Source organism: Dunckerocampus dactyliophorus, chromosome 8 (assembly GCF_027744805.1).
Source record: "Dunckerocampus dactyliophorus isolate RoL2022-P2 chromosome 8, RoL_Ddac_1.1, whole genome shotgun sequence".
Lineage (NCBI taxonomy): Eukaryota > Metazoa > Chordata > Actinopteri > Syngnathiformes > Syngnathidae > Dunckerocampus > Dunckerocampus dactyliophorus.
In genome coordinates this window covers 23,293,570-23,314,722 of record NC_072826.1, presented here as the reverse complement: position 1 = coordinate 23,314,722, position 21,153 = coordinate 23,293,570, and the positions used below count along the sequence as shown (strand labels likewise).

Sequence of the window (21,153 nt, the reverse complement as noted above, 5' to 3'; positions counted from 1 at the left end):
TCTAACAGGTATCGGCAGGCCAAGGGGTCTACAGCTCTGGCAGTTGCTGAGGCAAAAACTCAGACATGGGAGGAGTTCCGAGAAACCATGGAGAACGACTTCCGGATGGCTTCGAAGAGGTTCTGGACCACCATCCGACGTCTCAGGAGGGGGAAGCAGTGCACAGTCAACACCATGTATGGTGGGGATGGCGTGTTGCTGACCTGGACTCGAGATGTTGTGGATCGGTGGAAAGAATACTTTGAAGACCTCCTCAATCCCACCGACACGTCTTCCTATGAGAAAGCAGAGCCTGGGAACTCCACGGTGGGCTCTCCTATCTCTGGGGATGAGGTTGCTGAGGTTGTCAAAAAGCTCCTCGGTGGGTGGATAAGATCCGCCCGGAGTTCCTTAAGAAAGTGGACCGGAGGGTGTGTTCCAACTATCGTGGAACACTGTAGTTGGAACACTACACTCCTCAGCCTCCATGCTGAGGTCTATTCAGGGGTTCTGGAGAGGAGGATCCGCCGGATAGTTGAATCTCGGATTCAGGAGGAGCAGTGTGGTTTTCATCCTTGTCGTGGAACTGTGGACTAGTGCTACACTCTCAGCAGGGTCCTTGAGTGTCCATGGGAGTTTGCCTAACCAGTCTACATGTGTTTTGTAGACTTGGAGAAGGCATTCACCCGTGTTCCTCGAGGAATTCTGTGGGGAGTACTCCGGGAGTATGGGGTATCGGACCAGCTAATTCAGGCTGTTTGTTCCCTGTATGGCCGGTGTCAGAGTTTGGTTTGCATTACCGGCAATAAGTCGGACCCGTTTCCAGTGAGGGTTGGACTCCGCCAGCGCTGCCCTTTGTCACTGATTCTGTTAATTATGTTTATGGACAGAATTTCTAGGCGCAGCCAGAGTGTTGAGGGGTTCCGGTTTGGTGGCTGCAGGATTGAGTTTCTGCTTTTTGCAGATGATGTGGTCCTGCTGGCTTCATCGAGCCATGAACTTCAACTCTCACTGGATTGGTTTGCAGCCGAATGTGAAGCGGCCGGGATGAGAATCAGCACCTCCAAGTACGAGTTCATGGTTCTCGTCCGGAAAAGGGCGGTGTGCCATCTCTGGGTTGGGGTTGAGACCAGGACACCTCCCTGGGAAGGTGTTCAGGGAACGTCCGACCGGTAGAAGACCTCGAGAAGACCGAGGACTTATTGAAGTGGCCGAGAAGAGGGAAGTCTGGCCTGCCTGCTTAGGCTGCTGCCCCCGCGACCCGACCTCGGATAAGCGGAAGAAGATGGATGGATGGATTAACACGAATCCCTGGAGATTTCAGCTGCTACTGCAAGGTCCCCATCCCCTCCTCAAGTTTGTATATTGGTGATCACGTTATTGACTGGACCTTTGAGTTACCAAATTGCCTTGACCCCCACCTCCCACACATACACCAACCCCCCACCTCCCACACCCTCCCAGTCAGTTCTCAAACTGTCCAGTGGAGTGATTTGAACATACACTTGGGCCCTGTCCAGACGGGAATGTTCTTGGGATTTTTTTTTGGCGGGTTGAAAAAAAGCCGCATCCACACTGTGTCAGAGTGGTAAAGTATAACTGCCTGTTTTACTATGCATATGACAATAAAACTCTTGAATCTTGAATCTTGAATCCAGATGGAACGGATAACTGAGTGAAAATGATGTAATATACAAGGCACACCTACGTGTGGCGCTGTGGACACACATGCGGACAGAACCATGTGACACACCAAACTATAGAAGAAGAAAGAATGGACACGCATAAGTCCTTGATCTTCACCTTTTCAAGGCTTGTGGAATTACATGTGCGTCATTTTGGGAGTACAAGGCAAGAAAATGCCAGAAGAATGTCGACTGCAGTGACTCATGACACCTGAAATATTCAGATATTGTGTGGCAAGGGACAACTGTAGTGTCCAACTCCTGAGGTTTTCGAGGCTGTTGCTTGGCAACTTCAAGTTTCAGCTCTCTACAGATATTCTATGGGATTAGGTGCTGCAGACTGGCAAGGCCACTCCAGGAGCCACTGCTTTGTTGTCTTGGTCATATGTTTTTGGCCACTGTCATCCTGGAAGACCCATCCATGGCCCATCTTCAGGAGGTTCTCATCCAAGATTCTACGGTACATGGGCAACAAAGAGCTTTCACATTGGCAGCCTGTTGAGATCATGTAAAGACATATCCATTGCCTATCTAGGAATTTAAAATTAATCATGTTGAATTCATGGATTATAATTATTATTATTATTGTAGCGCTATTATAATGGGTAATTTACGAATACATTAGTGAATACCACCCAGTCAAGGTATGCAGGGTGGTTAGTGAAGGGATAAATGTTGGACTCCATCGCCACTAGATGGCGACAATCATTTGTCCAAAGAGACTGATGGATACGCCCAGTCACATAATACATTTCAACATCTTGCAGTTCTTTGTTGTATGGATTAATGAATGTAATGAAATACAAATTCACATGGAAATATGAAAAGCTCATTTTGTACTACATGATATTGTACACCACATTGCAATAGTCGAGGGGTGTCCAAAGTGCCTTTTTTTAATTGGCCATTCTAAAAATATTATTTAACGAATATTTTTTTTTGAAAAATCAGCAGTAATTTTCCATGAATGAAATAAAAATATTAGGAGAAAAAAGCTGTATTTTATGAGAAGAAAAGTAATGCCATTTTAGTCGCATAGAGTTTAAATACAGTATTAAAGAAAAAAAAAGTATATATATATATATATATAAAATCATAATATTACGAGAAACAAAACAAAGTTGTAATTTTTTAAAATTAGGATGAGGGAAAGTTATAATAAAATCAAAATATTGTGACATTAAAGTCAAAATATTACAAGAAGAAAATTTACAAAGATTATTTGATGAAAGTTGAAATGTACGGAAAATATATAATTTCTTAATATAGCTGCATGTGTTGCAAAATATCAAAGTGACCCTTGCATCCTTTCATTTTTCACTATGTGGCCCTCTCTGGAAAAAGTTTGGACACCCCTGCAATAGTTCATTATTATGCAGGGTGTCCCAAAAGTCTGGACGTATCATATAATATACACATACAATATACTATACATACATTATACAAAAAAGTTTGTCATTCATTATTTTAAAAAATAACTACATTTGAATATTTTGTAATGCTAAGAATTATTATATAAAAATTTAGCCTAATATAAGTACAAATTTATGAGAATTAATTTATTAAATTAAAAACAAGTAGATATGAATTTTCATTGTGTGTGTGTATATATATATATATATATATATATATATATATATATATATATATATATATATATATATATATATATATACAGACCCTTTCCAAAAAATTAGAATGTCATGGAAAAGTTGTTTAATTTCCATAATTCCATTCAAAAAGTTAAACTTTCATAGATTATAGATTCAGGGCCCACAATTTAAACAATTTCAAGTATTTATTTGTTTATTTTTACGTAATTTGGGCTTCCAGCTCATAAAACCCACGAAAACAGGAATTCAAAAAATTAGAATACTGTGAAGAAATCAGCCCAAATTTTGCAGGGCATGAATGTTTTAAACTGAGTGTCACACAAACAAACAAACTAAACAAACAAACTAAACTCAAATCACCTACACAGGCTTCCCCAGGTGTCATTAAATTGCTTCAGTTTGGTTCTCATTGTCTCATTTCGGTTCAATATGGGGAAGACTGCAGACATGACATTTATATATATATATATATATATATATATATATATATATATATATATATATATATATATATATATATATATAATATTAAATAAAAAATTACATATAAATTTGTACAAGACGTAATTACTGTATAATTATGTCGTCTACCGCACCACCAAAAGAAAATGGATCATTTTACTCCGATCGTCACTCTTCATTATTTGTGGTGATGTTTTGTCAGTCAATGGCTGCAAAGAGTACTCTGATCATGCCGCTGCCAATCAATCAAAGACGAAGAAGAAGAAGAACGTGTGTGATTGGTTCTTTGGGTGAGGCGCCAATATAAACAGGAAGTTACTGCCTGGCTGGCCCCGGCAGCTTCTCTGTCCGGGTTCACATACTACACAGACAACTACAGAAAACGACTTATTTTATTTAAGTTATTCAGTACATTGCATATCATTTAACTTGTTGTGTTGTGTCCAGGCTAGTAGGAGTTAACTTAAGAAAGCTACGCGACATTTGTGATAATATATAGCCGTATTTTATGCCTACATAAATAAACACTTAAAAAAAAAAAGCAAGTCCAATTTGACTACTCATTAACACCACTTACTTTTTACTTTCTATGCTATCGTACTTCTGATACTTCTGTACAAGTGATTAGATTTAAAGTTAAGAAACATATAGTAAAGTAATTTTCTTGGGCTAGGCTATCTTTACGTTTACTCAAGTATGGCTGCCGCTTACGATATACATGACTGCCATAAACTGGTTATTCATAATACACGTCCTTTTGTGTTTGTTGACAGTGGTGACGTCACATCTTCACATCTGCTCCTCCTAGCAACCTTCTTTTCTTCTGTTCTTTCTGCAATTTGACACGTCTGCCACGTAGAAGCTTCCTGGAACGCCAGGATGAACTTCTGGTAAGTTATTACCTTCTTCCCGCGATGTTCTACAAACCCAAAGGAATATTTAGAGCTACAATTTTTCTGGATTATATCCGTGTGATGCAATGTGTGTGTGCACTTTTTGGATGCACAAACCGCCACAAGTGGTGAAAAAACGGGTCTGAACACGACGAAAACATATACTTTTTGGAGATGAAATGTAAAGATACTGTTTGAGTAGAAAAGTGATGTTGGAAGTTGAATATATGAAGTTTCATTTAAAGGTACAGTACGTGTGCTTCATGCCTGACCAAAACAGATGAATTATGCAGCAGTGTCCACAGAGTGCAGCCCACCGGCCATTTGTGCCCGCAGTTTGTTTTTTATTGACACATTATAAAAATACATTTCAACATGAACACTTAAAAAAAACAACAGCAAAAATGGTTTTAAAAAAAAGGGTCAAAACACAAATCAAAATAGCCCTCGCCTTTTGTGGAATTTATTTTTTATGGTATGATAATGTAAATTGTGAAAATCGAACTGATACCAATTTAATGTATTGCCAGTACTAACAATGATACTGATATTTCTTACTTGAAACTTTTCAAGATCACTGAATATTTTACCCTTAATTTGTTGATCATGATTTTATCAGAATAAAGCACAGCACAAAGATTTTAGGTAACCAGAAAAAAAACATTTTTATTCATGTAAAACAATTTGTGAACAATATACCAATACAATAATGTAACAATATCAAGAAAAGAAAACAATTATGTTTTATACAATTCTTTGAGCAAAATAAATGTAAATTGTGCAAAATAAGTCAAGAAAACAAAAACTACTGCAGTAGAACTTAGAACTTTGGTTCCAACTCTAACCGAAACATCCTCTAAAAATGGTGTTCACACTTGCACGCATTTTGCCTCCGCATTGTCCTGCAATTTGCTGTGGCAATGCGTGTCATTTATTCGTGGAACGCCTGAAAATTGTGAAGTCTAGTTTGCGCACTGTTTACACATAGATTACACACTTCAGGGTTTCCACTAGGATTTTTTGAAGCTGTGGTGGTGGGCTGCATGGCAGGGCAGACGGCCGCCGCTGTGTCATGCCGCTGCCGTGTCTGCAATTTTTTATTTCTTTTAATGACAAATAGCAATTTTTTATGACTTATTTATTCATTAACTAATTTAACTTTTTTCAACAACTAGCAGAACATGAACCAAGAAAATTGCAAAATTGTTAAATGGCAAAATTGCTGAGAGCACCGCCAACATTTAATTGCACTTTATTTACAGAGCACATCTTCACTCAGTGTGCTCATTTGTCATGAAATACAGGTGTCATGTTTGAATAGAACACTTGTACAAATACTAAGAGGTGAAGCAAATATTCTTTGGTGAACTACTCAACATCACTGGTAAGCTACCTTTTTGGAGACCCCTGTGATAGAATCACTGTTTAAAGCTGGACACGCTACATGTTTCTGTTGTACAACTAGTGTTTGGAAGACAAGCCATAGGTTTTATAATAGCAAGAGAGCAAGATTAAGTGACACTTTAAAAAAGTAAGTTGTGATGATCGATGATTGATGTGTCCCATGAACGTAATAGCCACTTGTAGCTCGAGGTAGCTAGATGCCGCCAGCCAGGCATGTTATGTGTAAACTAAAATGCCAGAAAGTGGAATGAGATTGAAACGTGAGCGATCTCACACACACTGGCATAGATAGGCTTAGCATGTGACAAGCTGTCGTCAATTGCCTACACATTTTACATTCTTTTGTTCATTCTAAATTTTAAAATTTTCTTTGCATGCTGGCAATGCGGCCTCGCACAATTTACACATACTTCACATCTGTTTTACCACCACGTTACTCATTGCCATGCAAATTGCGTACCACTGCGGGGACAAAAGTGTGTGCAAGTGTAAACATGGATTAACTAAATCAACTTTTTTTCATGAAAAACAGTGTAGATTCAATTAGTCAATTCCATAAAGCCAAAAATGTTAACAAAAAACCCGTTTTTATAGTTTTACCAGTACACAATAGAGTACACAATAGAGGTAGAGGACAGGAGAATAAAGGTGATCTCGTCAACATCAAGCTGTGTGCCAAGAACGAGGGAATATGATCACTACTGAAAGATGAACTACCCGAAGATGGAATAACATATTTACAGGATGAGGCAGGGGGAGCCCCGAGCAACTGAAGTGTCAGCTGAATGGCTAGAATAACATCCAGGCTGTGCCCCTCTGGCCACTGGAGGAGCTGCAAGCCGCTGATATCAACACAAGAAAGCTATACCCGAAGCAAAAAGAGGATGAGTGAGTGTCTCAGGCACTGTCCAGCAGGAAACAACAGGCCTCCAAGAAGTCAGTTGGGAGGAGCCAGATGGGCTGTCATGGGAAAAACAAGCTTCAGCATGGCCTGTACCATCAACATTTGAAGAAGTGAAAAAGACTGGACTGAAAGATCACGGCTGCACAAGAACAGGCCCTAAACACAAGATCAATAGACAACAGGGTCTACCACATCAGACAGGATCCCAGTTGCAGGCAGTGCAAAGAAGCCCCAGAGACACTGCGGCACATCACAGCAGAGTGTAAGATGCTGGCAGGAGGACATACAAGGGGCGACACAACCAGGGAGCAGGAATAGTGTACTGTAACATCTGTTCCAAATATGCATTGGATATCACAGAATCAAGATGGCAGACGCCACATAAGGTGGTTGAGAGCGACTTGTGGGACTTCCAGATCCAGACTGACAAACTGGTGATGGCCAAGCAGCCTGACATCGTGGCCGTGGCTAAACATGAGAAGACAGCGGTAGTGATAGATGTAGCAATCCCGAATGATAGCAACATCCAGGAGAAGGAGGGAAGAAAAGAGAAAATGTGGGATGTGAAGTTAACAGTGGTGCCGGTAGTGATGGGCGCACTGGGGGCAGTCACCCCCAAGCTGAGATACAACATCTGACATTTCCATTCAAGCTCCCACGCCTCCGGTAGAGAACCCCGAGCTTGAAGGAGACACCACCTGAGAAAACAATTTTTTTACATAAATAGTATAACAATATACTGCATAACAATAAGAACAAAAAACACACATATTTGTGAAATTAAAACATACAAGAAAACACAAACTATAGATCCCATCACTCTTGTACCTACCCGATACTGACACTACCCTTGGTATTGATACAGTCAATATTTAGATTGATCCACCCACTCCCAATAAGTGGACCTTGGTGGATAAAGATTGGACACCCCTGAATTAAGGGGTTTCATGTGATACCTTGCACCAGTGGTCCCCAACCTTTTTTGACCCACGGACCGGCTTGTGTTCCCACAAATCTCCCGCGGACCGGGGAGTGGGGGGTTTGTACATTTTAGCGATCTAATTTATCTTATTTATTATGTATTGTGTAAAACTAAGACATGAATAACATCAAATTAAAAGCACAAAATGAATGCCGACCCACCATCCACCAGTTCAAGTTCCAGCCAAGTTTTTCCAGAAAGATATTACATCGCTGTTTGACGTGTGTGGTAAAAGGCAGTGCGCTAGCATGAATGAACTTGAGACAAATGTGCACATTAGCACTCAATAAGTCATCAAAACTTACCTTTATGCATTCCCACATAGTATCAGCATTTGACACCAAATATGAGGTGAAAGAAAAATGGTAAAAATACAGTAGTAGTCTATCTGTGCAGCATATGAGATAAAGTTAGCACACGCACAATGGACATGCGTCAAGTGAGATGGATGTAACAGAGAGAATCCGGCAACTTTTCAAAATAGAACATAAAAAAAAAAACAAGAAATAATGGAAATAATTTTTTCTTTCTGTGCGGCCCGGTACCAAATGACCCACGGGCTGCGGCCACTGCCTTGCACCATTTAGTGTGTTACATTTTATTATATTTGACTTAAATGTATTTTCATTTTTCTATAGATTAAAAAAAATAATGATTTATGCCACATTGGTCCACACTTTATCCATTGAGGGGCACATAGTGCAAAATCAGAGGATGCATTGATATTTTTATTTTTGTGTTTTTTTTAACTAGCTAAAAATAATATGTTTTATATGCTGTATTTATATTTATTTTATATATCTTTTTATATTTAAAGACAAAACCTTTTGTCTGCTTTGTGTTATGTGACATTAAAGTGCATTATTATTAGCAGCAGCAGTCGTAATAGCAGTAGTAATTTATTTGAACATGAAGGTTACAATGGAATACATCTCATGAATCATTCTTTCACAGTTCCACATGTCCAAAAGGAGTAGGAAGAAGTAGAGCTTATTTAATCCTACCCCCCATCTATTCCGCATCTAGTACAACACCTGTTGTTCACTTCCTGCATTCCATGTCATGTTTTCTGTGATAGTCAGGATAATACATAATCCATATCGGTAAGTCCCAAAAATAAGTGAATAAGTAATAATATTAATAATAAGTGAGAATAAATAAATAATTAGATAAATATGAGTAAAGAATTTTTTTTTCTTTAAACAAAACAAAACAAGAAATAACCAACCTGACAGAACAATCATTGAGATGATCAAGACTCTTCTGCCTTGTATTTAGCAAACATCAACTGCTTGTATTGTTTTTTGAATTTGCTCATCTCTGTACATTGTTTTAGTTCTTTACTCAATCCGTTCCATAATTTAATTCCACACACGGAAATGCTGTGGGTTTTCAGCGTAGTTCTCGCATATAAATGTTTTAAGTTTAGTTTTCCTCTAAGATCATATTTCTCCTCTCTGATTGAGAAATACTGTATGAGGTTTTTGGGTAATGAGTTATTATTAACTTTCTGCATTATTCTAGCAGTTTGAAAATGAACTAAATCTGCAAATTTTAATATGTGATTTTAAAAATAAAGGGTTTGTATGTTCTCTATACTTGGCATTATGAATTACCCTCACAGATCTTTTTTGCAGTACAGTGAGTGAGTGAAGATTGCTTTTGTAATTATTTCCCCATATCTCCACACAATACATTAAATATGCTAATACTAAGGAAAAGTACAGAGTGTGGAGTGATTTTTGATCAAGAACATATTTTGCTTTATTCAATATAGAGATATTTCTTGCCACCTTTTGTTGTATATATTTAATATGAAATTTCCAACTCATTTTTTCATCTATTACAACCCCAAGGAATTTATATTCTTCCACTCTTTCAATATCCACTCCGTCTCTTTGTATTTGCTCGTACATATCCCTTCTGCTATTTCCAAATAGCATTATTTTAGTTTTACTTATGTTCAGGAATAATCTGTTCCTGTCAAACCATGACTTTAATATGACCATTTCATCCTTGACCTTTTTAATGAGTTGTGTATTTTCACCAGAACAGAAAGCGGTGGTATCATCCGCGAATAAGACCAATTTTGAGTCCTTAGTTACTTTACAAATGTCGTTGATATACAAATTAAATAGTTTTGGTCCCAGTATGGACCCCTGGGGTACTCCACACATGGTGTGTAAACTCCCAGATGTATCTTCTCCTAGCTTTACAAATTGTTTCCTCTTTGCTAGGTAGCTTTTAACCCAATTCAAAACCAATCCTCTAATTCCGTACCTTTCTAATTTTGAAATTAAGATATTGTGGTTAATTGTATCGAAAGCTTTTGTCAAATCCATGAATACAGCTGCTGCGCATCTTCTGTTGTCTATAGCAGTTAGTTCGTTAGTAGTAGTAGTAGCAGTAGTAGTAGTAGTAATCTTATTTAGTATAAAAATGTATTATTTTCTTTCTCATTAACTTATTCCTTTTTATTCTTTTTTCTATTTTGCTGTTCTTGAGTTTTTTTTGTTTCTTTGTTTAATTTTATATTTTTTAAAAAAGCACTAAAGGCTGCAAATTTAGTTAAAAAAAAAAGACTAAACCCACTTTAAGGTAGATATTTATTTATTTTTTGTTGTTGTATTAGTTCAATTTTATTTGTACGATATTCCAGCTATAAAAAAAACAAGTTTCAGGCAGACCTATAAAATAGTTAATGTCTCAACAAAGCTTCCGTTTAAAGTGAGGAGAAGAACCTTGTTAAAAGTTCAAGTCACTAATATAATACGTTTATTTGAAGCGTACAGCTCATGTGGCTTAGGTGTGACCCAAACAAATAAATTAAACCATGTGATAACACACATCATTTTGTGTGGAGCAACTGTTTTTTTCATTTGACTTAGCAATTTTGACCTATAAAACAGTCAAACATCAACTTGCTATACTATTAAATGAGCATTTACCTCAATGCATTGCGAATCGAATAACATGCAGTATGTATTACTGCAAATTCGGGTATTTGAGGTGGACAAAAATGCATTTTAAATATGTAAAATAGCGCCTTTTTAATGATTATTGTGCAGTGAATTTTCACCAAGTTACTTATGAATGTAATGTTTTTGTAATAAGAGCATACAAAACTTGTTTATGACCTTCTAAATATGGTTTTTAACATTAGTGGTCTGTAGACATGAAATAACACCCCTATAGTTACCTTTACACTTTTGCCAAATCAAACATGCGAATCAAACCGATGACTTCCATACCGGATCAGTCAAGGCCTGGGTTAACAACGACCGCCATCGGTGCTGTTGACTTACAGGGTGCTGGTGGAAATTGGACAAGGGAGATGTGCAGATCTGTGGCAACTACAGAGGAATAAAGCTGATGAGCCATACAATGAAGTTATGGGAAAGAGTAGTTGAAGCTAGACTAAGGGCACAAGTGAGCATTTGTGAGCAGCAGTATGGTTTCATGCCAAAAAAGAGTACTACAGAGGCAGTATTTGCTTTGAGGATGTTGATAGAGAAGTACAAAGAAGGCCAGATGGAGCTGCATTCTGTTTTTGTAGATCTGGAGAAAGCTTATGACAGGGTGTCCAGAGAGGAACTGTGGTATTGTATGAGGAAGCCTGGAGTGGCAGAGAAGTATGTAGAGCGGTGAAGGACATGTATGAGGACTGTAAGACAGTGGTGAGGTGTGCTGTAGGTGTGACAGAGGAGTTCAAGGTGGAGGTTGGACTGCATCAGGGATCAGCCCTGAGCCCCTTCTTGTTCGCTATGGTGATGGACAGACTGACAGACGAGGTTAGACAGGAATCTCCATGGACTATGATGTTTGCAGATGACATTGTGATCTGCAGTGAGAGCAGGGAACAGGTGGAGGAGAAGCTAGAGAGGTGGAGGTTTGCCCTGGAAAGGAGAGGAATGAAGGTTAGCCGAAGTAAGACAGAGTACATGTGTGTGAATGAGAGGGACCCAACTGGAAGAGTGAGCTTACAGGGAGAAGAGATCAAGAAGGTGGAGGATTTTAAGTACTTAGGGTCAATAGTCCAGAGCAATGGAGAGTGTGGAAAAGAGGTAAAGAAGCGTGTACAGGCAGGATGGTACGGGTGGAGAAAATTGTCAGGTGTGATGTGTGATAGAAGAGTTTCAGCTAAAATGAAAGGAAAGCTTTACAAAACTGTGGTTAGACCAGCGATGTTGTTTGGTCTAGAGACAGTGTCAATGAGGAAAAGACAGGAGACAGAGCTGGAGGTGGCAGAGATGAAGATGCTGAGGTTTTCTCTGGGAGTGACCAGGAAGGACAGGATCAGGAATGAGTACATCAGAGGCACAGCGCATGTTAGAGGTTTTGGAGATAAAGTCAGAGAGGCCAGACTGAGATGGTTTGGACATGTCCAGAGGAGAGATAGGGAATATATAGGTAGAAGGATGCTGAGTTTGGAACTGCCAGGCAGGAGGCCTAGAGGAAGACCAAAGAGGAGGTTTATGGATGTAGTGAAAGAGGACATGAAGGTAATTGGTGTGAGAGAAGAGGATGCAGAAGACAGGGTTAGATGGAGGCAATTGATTCGCTGTGGCGACCCCTGAAGGGAAAAGCCGAAAAGAAAAGAAGAAGATAGTCACCTTTACACTGCTATTACCCAATATAGTAGACATAGTAAGACAAAATAAGACAGAAGTTCGACTTAATATAGACTCACACTTTTTAGTATTGGTAGAGTCACATTATCACTGAGTACTTCCTGTGGTGGCTATTGTATCATGAGCGTAACCTAGTGACCAGTGTAGAATACTACATATCATTACAACACATGCGAACCACTAGTCTACGGTTTGTTTCATTTTGATACGCTTGCTGCACGCGTATATGGTAATAATACTTATGTACTTGCACATTATAAGTACACACGCACACACACAAAATTCTTACACACAACCACTAACCTGTGAAAATACTGCAACTTGTTTGATGACGATGCCTCATATTTGTATCTTAGTTCCTGTAAACATTTTTGTGCTTAAAAATACTTCATTTAGGCCACAAATTCATAACTTTTGCTTAAATAGGCATTTTTTTTGTAATAATAGACCATAGTCAACCATGAAACAGCATGATTCATTAATTTATATATTTTGGAAACCTGAGTGATGCCGCAAAAGTCGAAGCGTGAAGTGGCAAGGGACAACTGTCATCTAATATACTGCTTTTTATTTTTTCAGTCTTATGTTCATATTGGTTTTGCAAAAGAAAGGTTTCATCCCTTTGTTGTGAATTTATCCCTTAACATCTCTGCCTTTTCCTTCCATACTGTCAGATAATTGTCAGAAAGCTAAATCCAGCCTGATTTAAATGAAGCAAGCATGTGATGTCACATGTACAGCGTCGTCAGGAATGATTTTATGTACCCTATTTTCCGCACCATAGGGCGCACCGGATTATAACGCGCAGTCTCAAGCTGGGCATTTTCGCCATCAAACATGCCGTTGTCGGAGTCAGCCTTGTTGTCAGGTGGCTGTTCAGCAGCGATGCCGACTTTCACGAAAGCTCGGACAACAGTTAAAGCAGACACCTTAGCCCAGGCATCCACAATCCATTCACATATGGCGGCGTAACTTGTACGGCGCTGCCTCCCAGTCTTAGTAAAGGTGTGTTCGCCGTCTCTCATCACTCGCTCCCATGCCGCTCACAACTTCACTTTGAACGCCCTGTTTATACCAGTGTCCAGCGGTTGGAGTTCATTTGTTGATCCTCCCGGGATGATGGCAAGCTCCGAATTCATTTGCTTCACTTGCTTCACTTCACAAATGTGGTTTTGCAGCATACCGGTAGTATACCTACCGGAGGTAAGCATGTATACGGTACGTATGTAACAATGTTCTCTGATTGGTTAATCGCTGGCAGCGTACATACTGTACGTACTGTACGTACTGTGTCAGCGGGAAATGGTCCGACAGTCCAGCGCTTACCAAAGTCGCACAACAACATTTTTCCAGATTTTGGAACTCAGTGCACACATAAGGCGCACGGGATTATAAGACGTGCCGTTGATTTTTGGGAAAATGAAAGGCTTTAAAATGCGCCTTATCGTGCGGAAGATCCCATATATGTACGCTTTAAATGCAAGGACGCTAAGCCAATACAATTGTGTCTTGCATGTTACTGATTCCATCTCAAGTGGATGCAGTAATGAAATCACAGCAAACAACAAGGGGGTTGTCACGGTGACGGTGCTGCCACGCTCTCCTTTGGGCTCTCTCATCTTTGCTGTGAGCACTGACCAACGTGATGCACACCAGGGGAGCAACGACTGTCTGCCATTGAATTTCATGTACAGTCTTTGTTTTACAGAGCAAGACCTGTTGGACCTGAAGCGGAACTTCTCTGACATGGCAGAAGAGCACTTGTAAACAGAAAAAAACAATGGGTAAATTACCTTTTTTTGTTGTTTTTTTTTAAAAATCAGTAATATGTTATTTTGATATGATATTGTATCATCTTTTTATGATAAAGATGTTTTTTTTTTCATTTAGTATGCATACTGTATGAATTTCCATTACCATCAAATCAGTGCAGAGCCCAGATATTTAATAATGGCATTAGTTGAAGAAAAAGCAGTGCATCACATGTTTATTACTGTTCTACTGTATGCAAATGCGTTTGCAGACAAGCTTCATTTGGCCATTACTCTGTTTCATCGCATTGCTTTCAATAGACGGGCAACATCAGAGATTCACATTGATCTGAGCAACAGCTGCAAAGCATCATTGTAAATGTGTAAATTCACCTTTAAAAAGCAGCAGACCCCAGTACGTGGGACAGTGTGGTGGCTTTTGTGTTGCTATGGTAACTGCTATGTGACGCTTGTATCAAGATGCTATACGTGACCTTTTTTTTTTTTTTTTTTTTTTTTTTACTTGGAGCACAGTGGCCTCGAAAATACCTGGGCGCACACTGGAATCGACTTGCAAAGTTAGTTAATACTCATTCGGTCCCAGACATTTTTCAAAAGACAACCCCTTCAACCGGCCATTTTAGACGATTTTGACTGATCTTTGAAGGCACACAGAGTATTGTGTTCTATGACTGTATAAACATGGAACCTGCCAAAAGAAATATTAGACTCCCGTCTTTCATCAGAAAAAAAAAGTTTGTTTCTACCTTTTTTCGTTCTTTAGTAGTCAGCAGTCGAACATCGGTACGTTTCAGTTGCTGAAAACGAGCTTTTTGTGAAAAGATACATTTCAAACATACAGTAACTTTCACTTGGACACAAAAAAGGGTTTTATTTTTGCAACAAAAATACAATTTATTTACAAATATAACACCATAAACCATTTATAGTTTTCACATTTGGAACTGAACTATGTGTGTGCATGTGCGTGAGTGCGCATGTTGTGTGTGCGTGTGTGTTTGTGTGCCTGCTTTAAAATTTCATTATGTTTCACCGGTCATTGAACTCACCATAGTTGTGTGCTCCGTTACACTGTTACATTACATTTAGTCTGATGCTGCCACAAGTAGACTTTCCCATTCAGGCGTTGTTTCCAAATGCCGATGTTTGTGAATGCATAAAGGTGAGCTTTGATGACGTTATTGTGTGTGTGTGTGTGTGTGTGTGTGTGTGTGTCAAGTTAAATCATGCTAGCACACCACCTGTCAACGTCATCAAACGTTCTTGAGAGATCTTCTCTCTGAAAAACAAATTGTGCTACAAATTGTCAATAATTGATATTATCGGCACTTTATGAGACATTTTTTTCATTAATTATTGTCATGAGAGGTGTAATTCACATTTGAACCACTAGATGGTACTCAAGTATAGCGTACCTGTGTGAGCCACATTAGCTTGACACAGAAGTTGCCTGTATGTATGTTGTTTAAAATGTATGCCATATAACCGTATCGAATGGTTGTAGCGAGCGATACTGTCTGTGAGCGTGCACCATTTTGCACTGTTTTGCTTGTATTTACATTGCCGTCCAAACGCCTCGGTAAGCGTTGACTGTCGGGGCGATACGATACAGTTTTCGAACTCCATTCTTCAAGTGAAAATGTGCAGAGAAACTTCAGGAGAAACTACCTGTAGGCTGTGAAGTACATGGAGTCAAAAATAACCGAAACTGAAATGCATTTAAACTAGTTTTGTCCTTCCTGGCCCACCTGTGATATGCCTGCTGCGCATTCCCTCCTTCCTTATCTGTCTTTGTTTGGCAGGAGAGACTAGCAGATGAAACACGCATACATGCACATGTCAATTTAACGAGGACGTCATAATTATCGACCTGTTTTTGTATCGTTCGGTGAATCGTTTTATCGATTATTGTGACAGGCCTACTGAGACTTTTCTTGTGCAGTCAGACTCAGTGCTTTTATTGTGAAGGCCTGACGTGTGTTGTTGCTACTCACCGTTCAACTTCAGTGGTCACCTTAAAAAGACCCTCGGTTGTGCTGGTGTTTGGATTAAACACAACACATCATGAATACAAACCAATACTTTACGTACATTAGAACTCTGACACCGCCCTCTTTTTACACATAAACCAATCACAGTGGCCATTCATCCCCGCTCTCACACACATCGGCTTTTTCGCCTTCTTCTTCTTTGGTGTTCATCTCCTTTCTTCTCCTTTTGGGGATACAGCAATATCTCGTAATGTCGTCATATCTCATTTGCACATTACTGTCAACGATTGGGCTGAAGTGTGGAGCAGAAGTTTGTCAGCAACAAAAACTTGTTCCTGCACGTTCAAAGACAACGAGATGACTTAGAATTGTGACAATTATGGAATGGAAGGTCTTTTCTTTGAAACAGCTATTGGTAACACGTTCTAGCCGGTGGTTGTGGTGGAGATCAAGTGTAGTATGGAGCCAAGGAGGGGCAGCACCTTGAGGAGGTTAAAAAAAGCAACATACTGTAACCATGGTAGAAAAGTACCCATTTGTACGTTTCTTATGCTGAGTATGTGATGTATTACTGCTATTTCCTTCACTGAATTACTTTAAGTCGGGGGTATTTTTTGTTTTTGTTTGTTTACTTGTTTGGCGGCTTAGTCATGTGAGACGTGTATGTTTATTTTGCCAGAACTGATTTGCTGTACGACAGGTGAGTCTGGTATAACTCCTCTGTTCATGTTGTATTGCAGTTTTGGTTTCAAGGCTACGAACAGAATCGGAATCAGCTTTATTCATCGTGTATGTTTCCATTCTAGCAGTTTGACTCCAGTCTAACATCACTCTCTGTTACAGAGGGCAACAATAGCAAGTAACGTTTACCTCGGGGGTCGCCAGGGTTTTTCCTTGTGAGAGCTACTTTTACAAAATGAAAATGGCCAAGAGCTACTCATTTTTGTAACATTTATCTTCAGAGCTTATTTTAAACCCAAACAAAGAGAATATGCTTGTTTTACCAGAACATGAACAAAATGCTGGTGTCCACAACTCACATTTTGTATTTCAGAATGCATTTCTTTCTACTGTTCTTTCATTATTAACTGGAAACCTGAATGAAAAGCAGGCTTGCGGGCACCTCATGTGGGCACCACGTTGGTGACCCCTGGTTATATACTGTAAAGGAGGAGAAGGACAATACTACTGTACAGCTGCTAAATTGGTCGGGCCCTATCATTCATTTTTAAGAAACCCACCATATTATGAGTGAATTAGTGTTAACTAGCGTTTATTCTCTAATGACTGGAATTGGCTGATTCAATCAGGTGGTCGCTGAATCGGTCGAGCCCTAATCGTTACTGCTGGATTAGAGTAAATGCACATGCTTGTTCAGTCAGATTTTTAAACTTTAGTGTTTTGCTTTATGAAATCGTTCATGACTTATGCTGCTCTCCGAGTGTGTGAATTGTCTGTTTTTTCTAAAATGGCTTTGGTTGAGCTTTTAGCTGATGTTATGTGTATGCGTCGCACGTGTATATTGATACAAGCGCCGCATCGCGGTTACCATAGCAACACAAATACAACTCAAAAGCCCCCCTGTAGTGGGGTCCAGCAGTTTTAAAAGGTTACTTGTATTATAACCAGTGTTGGGCAAATTACTTGAAGAGTATTTGGCCGTGTGGTTAGCTGTAGCGTCTTAACCTTCTGAATGTCTCCGTCATCTACAGGGTGCTCTGTGCTCTTGTTGGCCAGCACCGTGTCCAGTCTGGGAGGCCTGCTTTTTGGTTACGAACTGGGCATAATCTCTGGTGGTTTGCTGCAGCTCAAGGCCGAGCTCCGACTCACCTGCATCCAGCAGGAGGCGCTGGTCAGCTCTTTGTTGATCGGCGCCCTACTGTCCTCTCTGGTGGGAGGAGGCTTGATCGACCGCTACGGCCGGAGAAAGTCCATCCTCCTCAGTAATGTCTTGATGCTAACTGGTAGCCTCATCCTGCTCATCAGCTCCTACCCTACGCTGCTGTGTGGCAGGTTCACAGTGGGTGTCTCCATGTGTCTGTCCTCCATTTCCTGCTGCATCTTCGTGTCGGAGCTGGTCACTCCTGAGCGTAGGGGTTTCCTGGTAACCCTGTATGAAGCTGGCATCACCGTGGGCATCCTTGTAGCCTACACTATGAACTACATCCTGTTTGACTTGCAGAGGGGCTGGAAGTGGATGTTTGGCTTAGCTGTGGTACCAGCCTTGATTCAGCTCTTCTCTATATGCTTCCTTCCGTCCAACACTGGCAGAGGTAGGATTCATTCTCAAGCAGATCTGATCACTTCCACGGATGCCCAAGAAGAAGGGGACTGCAACAAAAGAGAGGAGTATGACATCATGTCCCTTTTGCAGCGCAAAGACAACATGAGGAGCCGCAGCATCGTCGGGCTGGGATTGGTGCTCTTTCAGCAGTTCACAGGACAGCCCAGCATTCTCTTTTACGCGCCCACCATCTTTCAGTCAGCAGGCTTTCAGAGCGCTGACTCTGCAGTACTTGCCACCGTTGGCATCGGACTGGTCAAAGTGGTGGCTACGCTCACCTCCATGGTGTATTCGGACAGAGTGGGCAGGAGGCCTTTGCTCATCAGTGGATGCTGCGTCATGGCCTTGTGTCTGATCACCATCGGACTTCTCAGTGGGCGTTCACTGAAGGACGCTAGGGGGCTTTGTAACAAAGACCACGCCATCGGCAACAGAACAAGTCCATCTGTTTTTCCCGTGGGAAACCATACGCTTTTGAACACGCCGGCGGTTGACGACAACAAACTCCAAAAAACACCAAAACCTGTGCAACTTGCAAAGGAACCTCCGAGTGTTGGTCAAAAAGTTGCAAACTGGATCATCCTTACGTGCATGATGGCTGCTGTGGCTGCATACTCCATTGGATTTGGACCAAGTAAGTGGATTCTTCTTCAATATATGCAGGCCAGATCCACACACTCTTACACAGTAGAACCTTTGGTTGGGTCGGGTTTCATACACTGTTGCAGTTATCGTACGGCCAAACAGTTCGCCTAGTAAACTAGTCCGCGGAATCGAGTGCCCAAACAAAGCACGCTTGCACGTGACTCAGTCTTTGAGAGACAGATTCCAGCCAGGGGATTCTTTCAGTATCTTTATTGTGTGTGTGTGTGTGTGGTTTTGGTTCATAGAACAACACTGCACCCTGCGCTGATGAGGCATTCAAGCACATCGTATATGTCTGAGTGTTTTTTTTTTTCAAGTTACGGCTGCAAAATAACTCAAAATAGGTAGTTTTATTCATCTGTGATGATGTGTGCAGTAGTAATCTTAGCAGAATGCTGGTGCCAGCAGTATGTCATTGCCCATCTGTCCGGTATCCGTCATTTGAATTTGTGATCATTTGGTCAGCGTCCCAAGGAGTCGCCACCAAATGACAGATTTAAAAGAGGGCGCTAGTGAGTGAATTTTGGGGTTCATGTTCAGGACCACAATATGTGATTTGTGCTGCCATCAAGTCTATGAAGTTCCAGCATCATAAATGAATTGTGTTGTTGCATGTGTGTGTGTGTGTGTGTGTTGCAGTGACGTGGCTCCTCCTCAGTGAAATCTTTCCTGCTCCTGTGAGAGGAAGAGCGTTTGCCCTCACCAGCTGCTTCAACTGGAGTGCCCACCTCTTGGTTGCCTTCACCTTCCTGGATGTTTTCAGTAAGCATTTGCTAGCACAAGGTGTGTGCTGCATTATTGTAGCCTATAAAATCCTACCATTTTTCAAAATATTTTTTATAATTATAATTTTTATATTTTTATTATGTATTAAAATGCATACTTTCTTTTAAATTTAACGTATTTGTTTTTCTATATATTACATGTATTTTTTAATGACTTTTTATTACGTATATATATATATATATATATATATATATATATATATATATATATATATATATATATATATATATATATATATATGTATGTATACATACAATGTATATGTGTGTGTGACATACACATTTTCTTAATTTAATGTATACATTTGTCCTTATAATTGATTTTATTGTGAAGTATATTTTCTAATTATAAATTTGGAGGTTATATGTGTTGATGAACAGATGCTGTGGGTCTGGGTGGGACGTTCCTCATGTACGGGGCGACCTCAGTGGTGGCTGCAGTTTTCTTCTACTTCCTGCTGCCAGAAACCAAAGGCAAGACGCTGGATGAGATAGACAAGGAGCTGCGTATGAACAGGTGTGCTATTCATCCCTACACATCCTTACACGGACGCCACACTGAGCTCCTGGTGTCAGCAGGTTTCACCACCATGTTGAGTGCTGTGCCTTCATCAGACCAACACCTGCTCACCACCGCTACCAAAGAGTCAGCCGTCAACGGAGCAGTTCAATCTTAGAACATCGCTAACAACAGCACAGGAAGTTAGCTGACATGAGGTGAGGAGTCACACGTAAAAATATGAAGAGCGTGTGAACGTCCTTGTTTACTTCCCTGACGACCTCCTCAACATGTTTTGCAATCAAGCAAAAGTGCAACAAACAGAGGGCACAAACACGTGAGGGGAGTGTCCTGCAAGATACCTAGAATGCTTTGGCCGTGGAACGTGTGAGCATTGGGCACGTGTGTTCACGTGTTGTTTTGTTTGCATGGGTGGGTGAAGGGGTTGTTTAGATTGCTGCTCAATCCAGCACAGGTAACAGTGGTCTGTGTAGGCTCTCAGTCGTACAGGAGTTGTCCATCGAGGAAAAGGCTTCTTGAGGCGTCATCTGTACTTCTGTGAAGAAGGTGTCGGACGTTTCGCTCCTCATCCGAAGAGCTTCGTCAGCGAACTAATAAGTGCTG

At 40.4% G+C, this 21,153-nt stretch overlaps 1 protein-coding gene across 5 annotated transcripts in view; it reads left to right on the top strand.

Annotated features, from left to right (window-relative positions):
• The first annotated feature begins 4,245 nt into the window (after window positions 1-4,245).
• slc2a10 (solute carrier family 2 member 10) overlaps window positions 4,246-21,153 on the top strand; it is a 37,373-nt gene continuing 20,465 nt past the window's right edge. For 2 of the 5 annotated variants that reach the window (XM_054784071.1, XM_054784070.1), the window contains exons 1-6: window positions 4,246-4,629; window positions 14,262-14,337; window positions 18,029-19,234; window positions 19,885-20,007; window positions 20,412-20,547; window positions 20,610-20,747. In XM_054784071.1, the coding sequence (XP_054640046.1) occupies window positions 14,334-14,337; window positions 18,029-19,234; window positions 19,885-20,007; window positions 20,412-20,547; window positions 20,610-20,718 (1,578 nt within the window). In that variant the 5' untranslated portion in view covers window positions 4,246-4,629; window positions 14,262-14,333 and the 3' untranslated portion in view covers window positions 20,719-20,747. Of the gene's footprint in view, window positions 4,630-14,261; window positions 14,338-18,028; window positions 19,235-19,884; window positions 20,008-20,411; window positions 20,548-20,609; window positions 20,762-21,153 lie in introns of all 5 variants that reach the window. The other 3 variants (XM_054784073.1, XM_054784072.1, XM_054784069.1) reach the window with 2 other exon arrangements.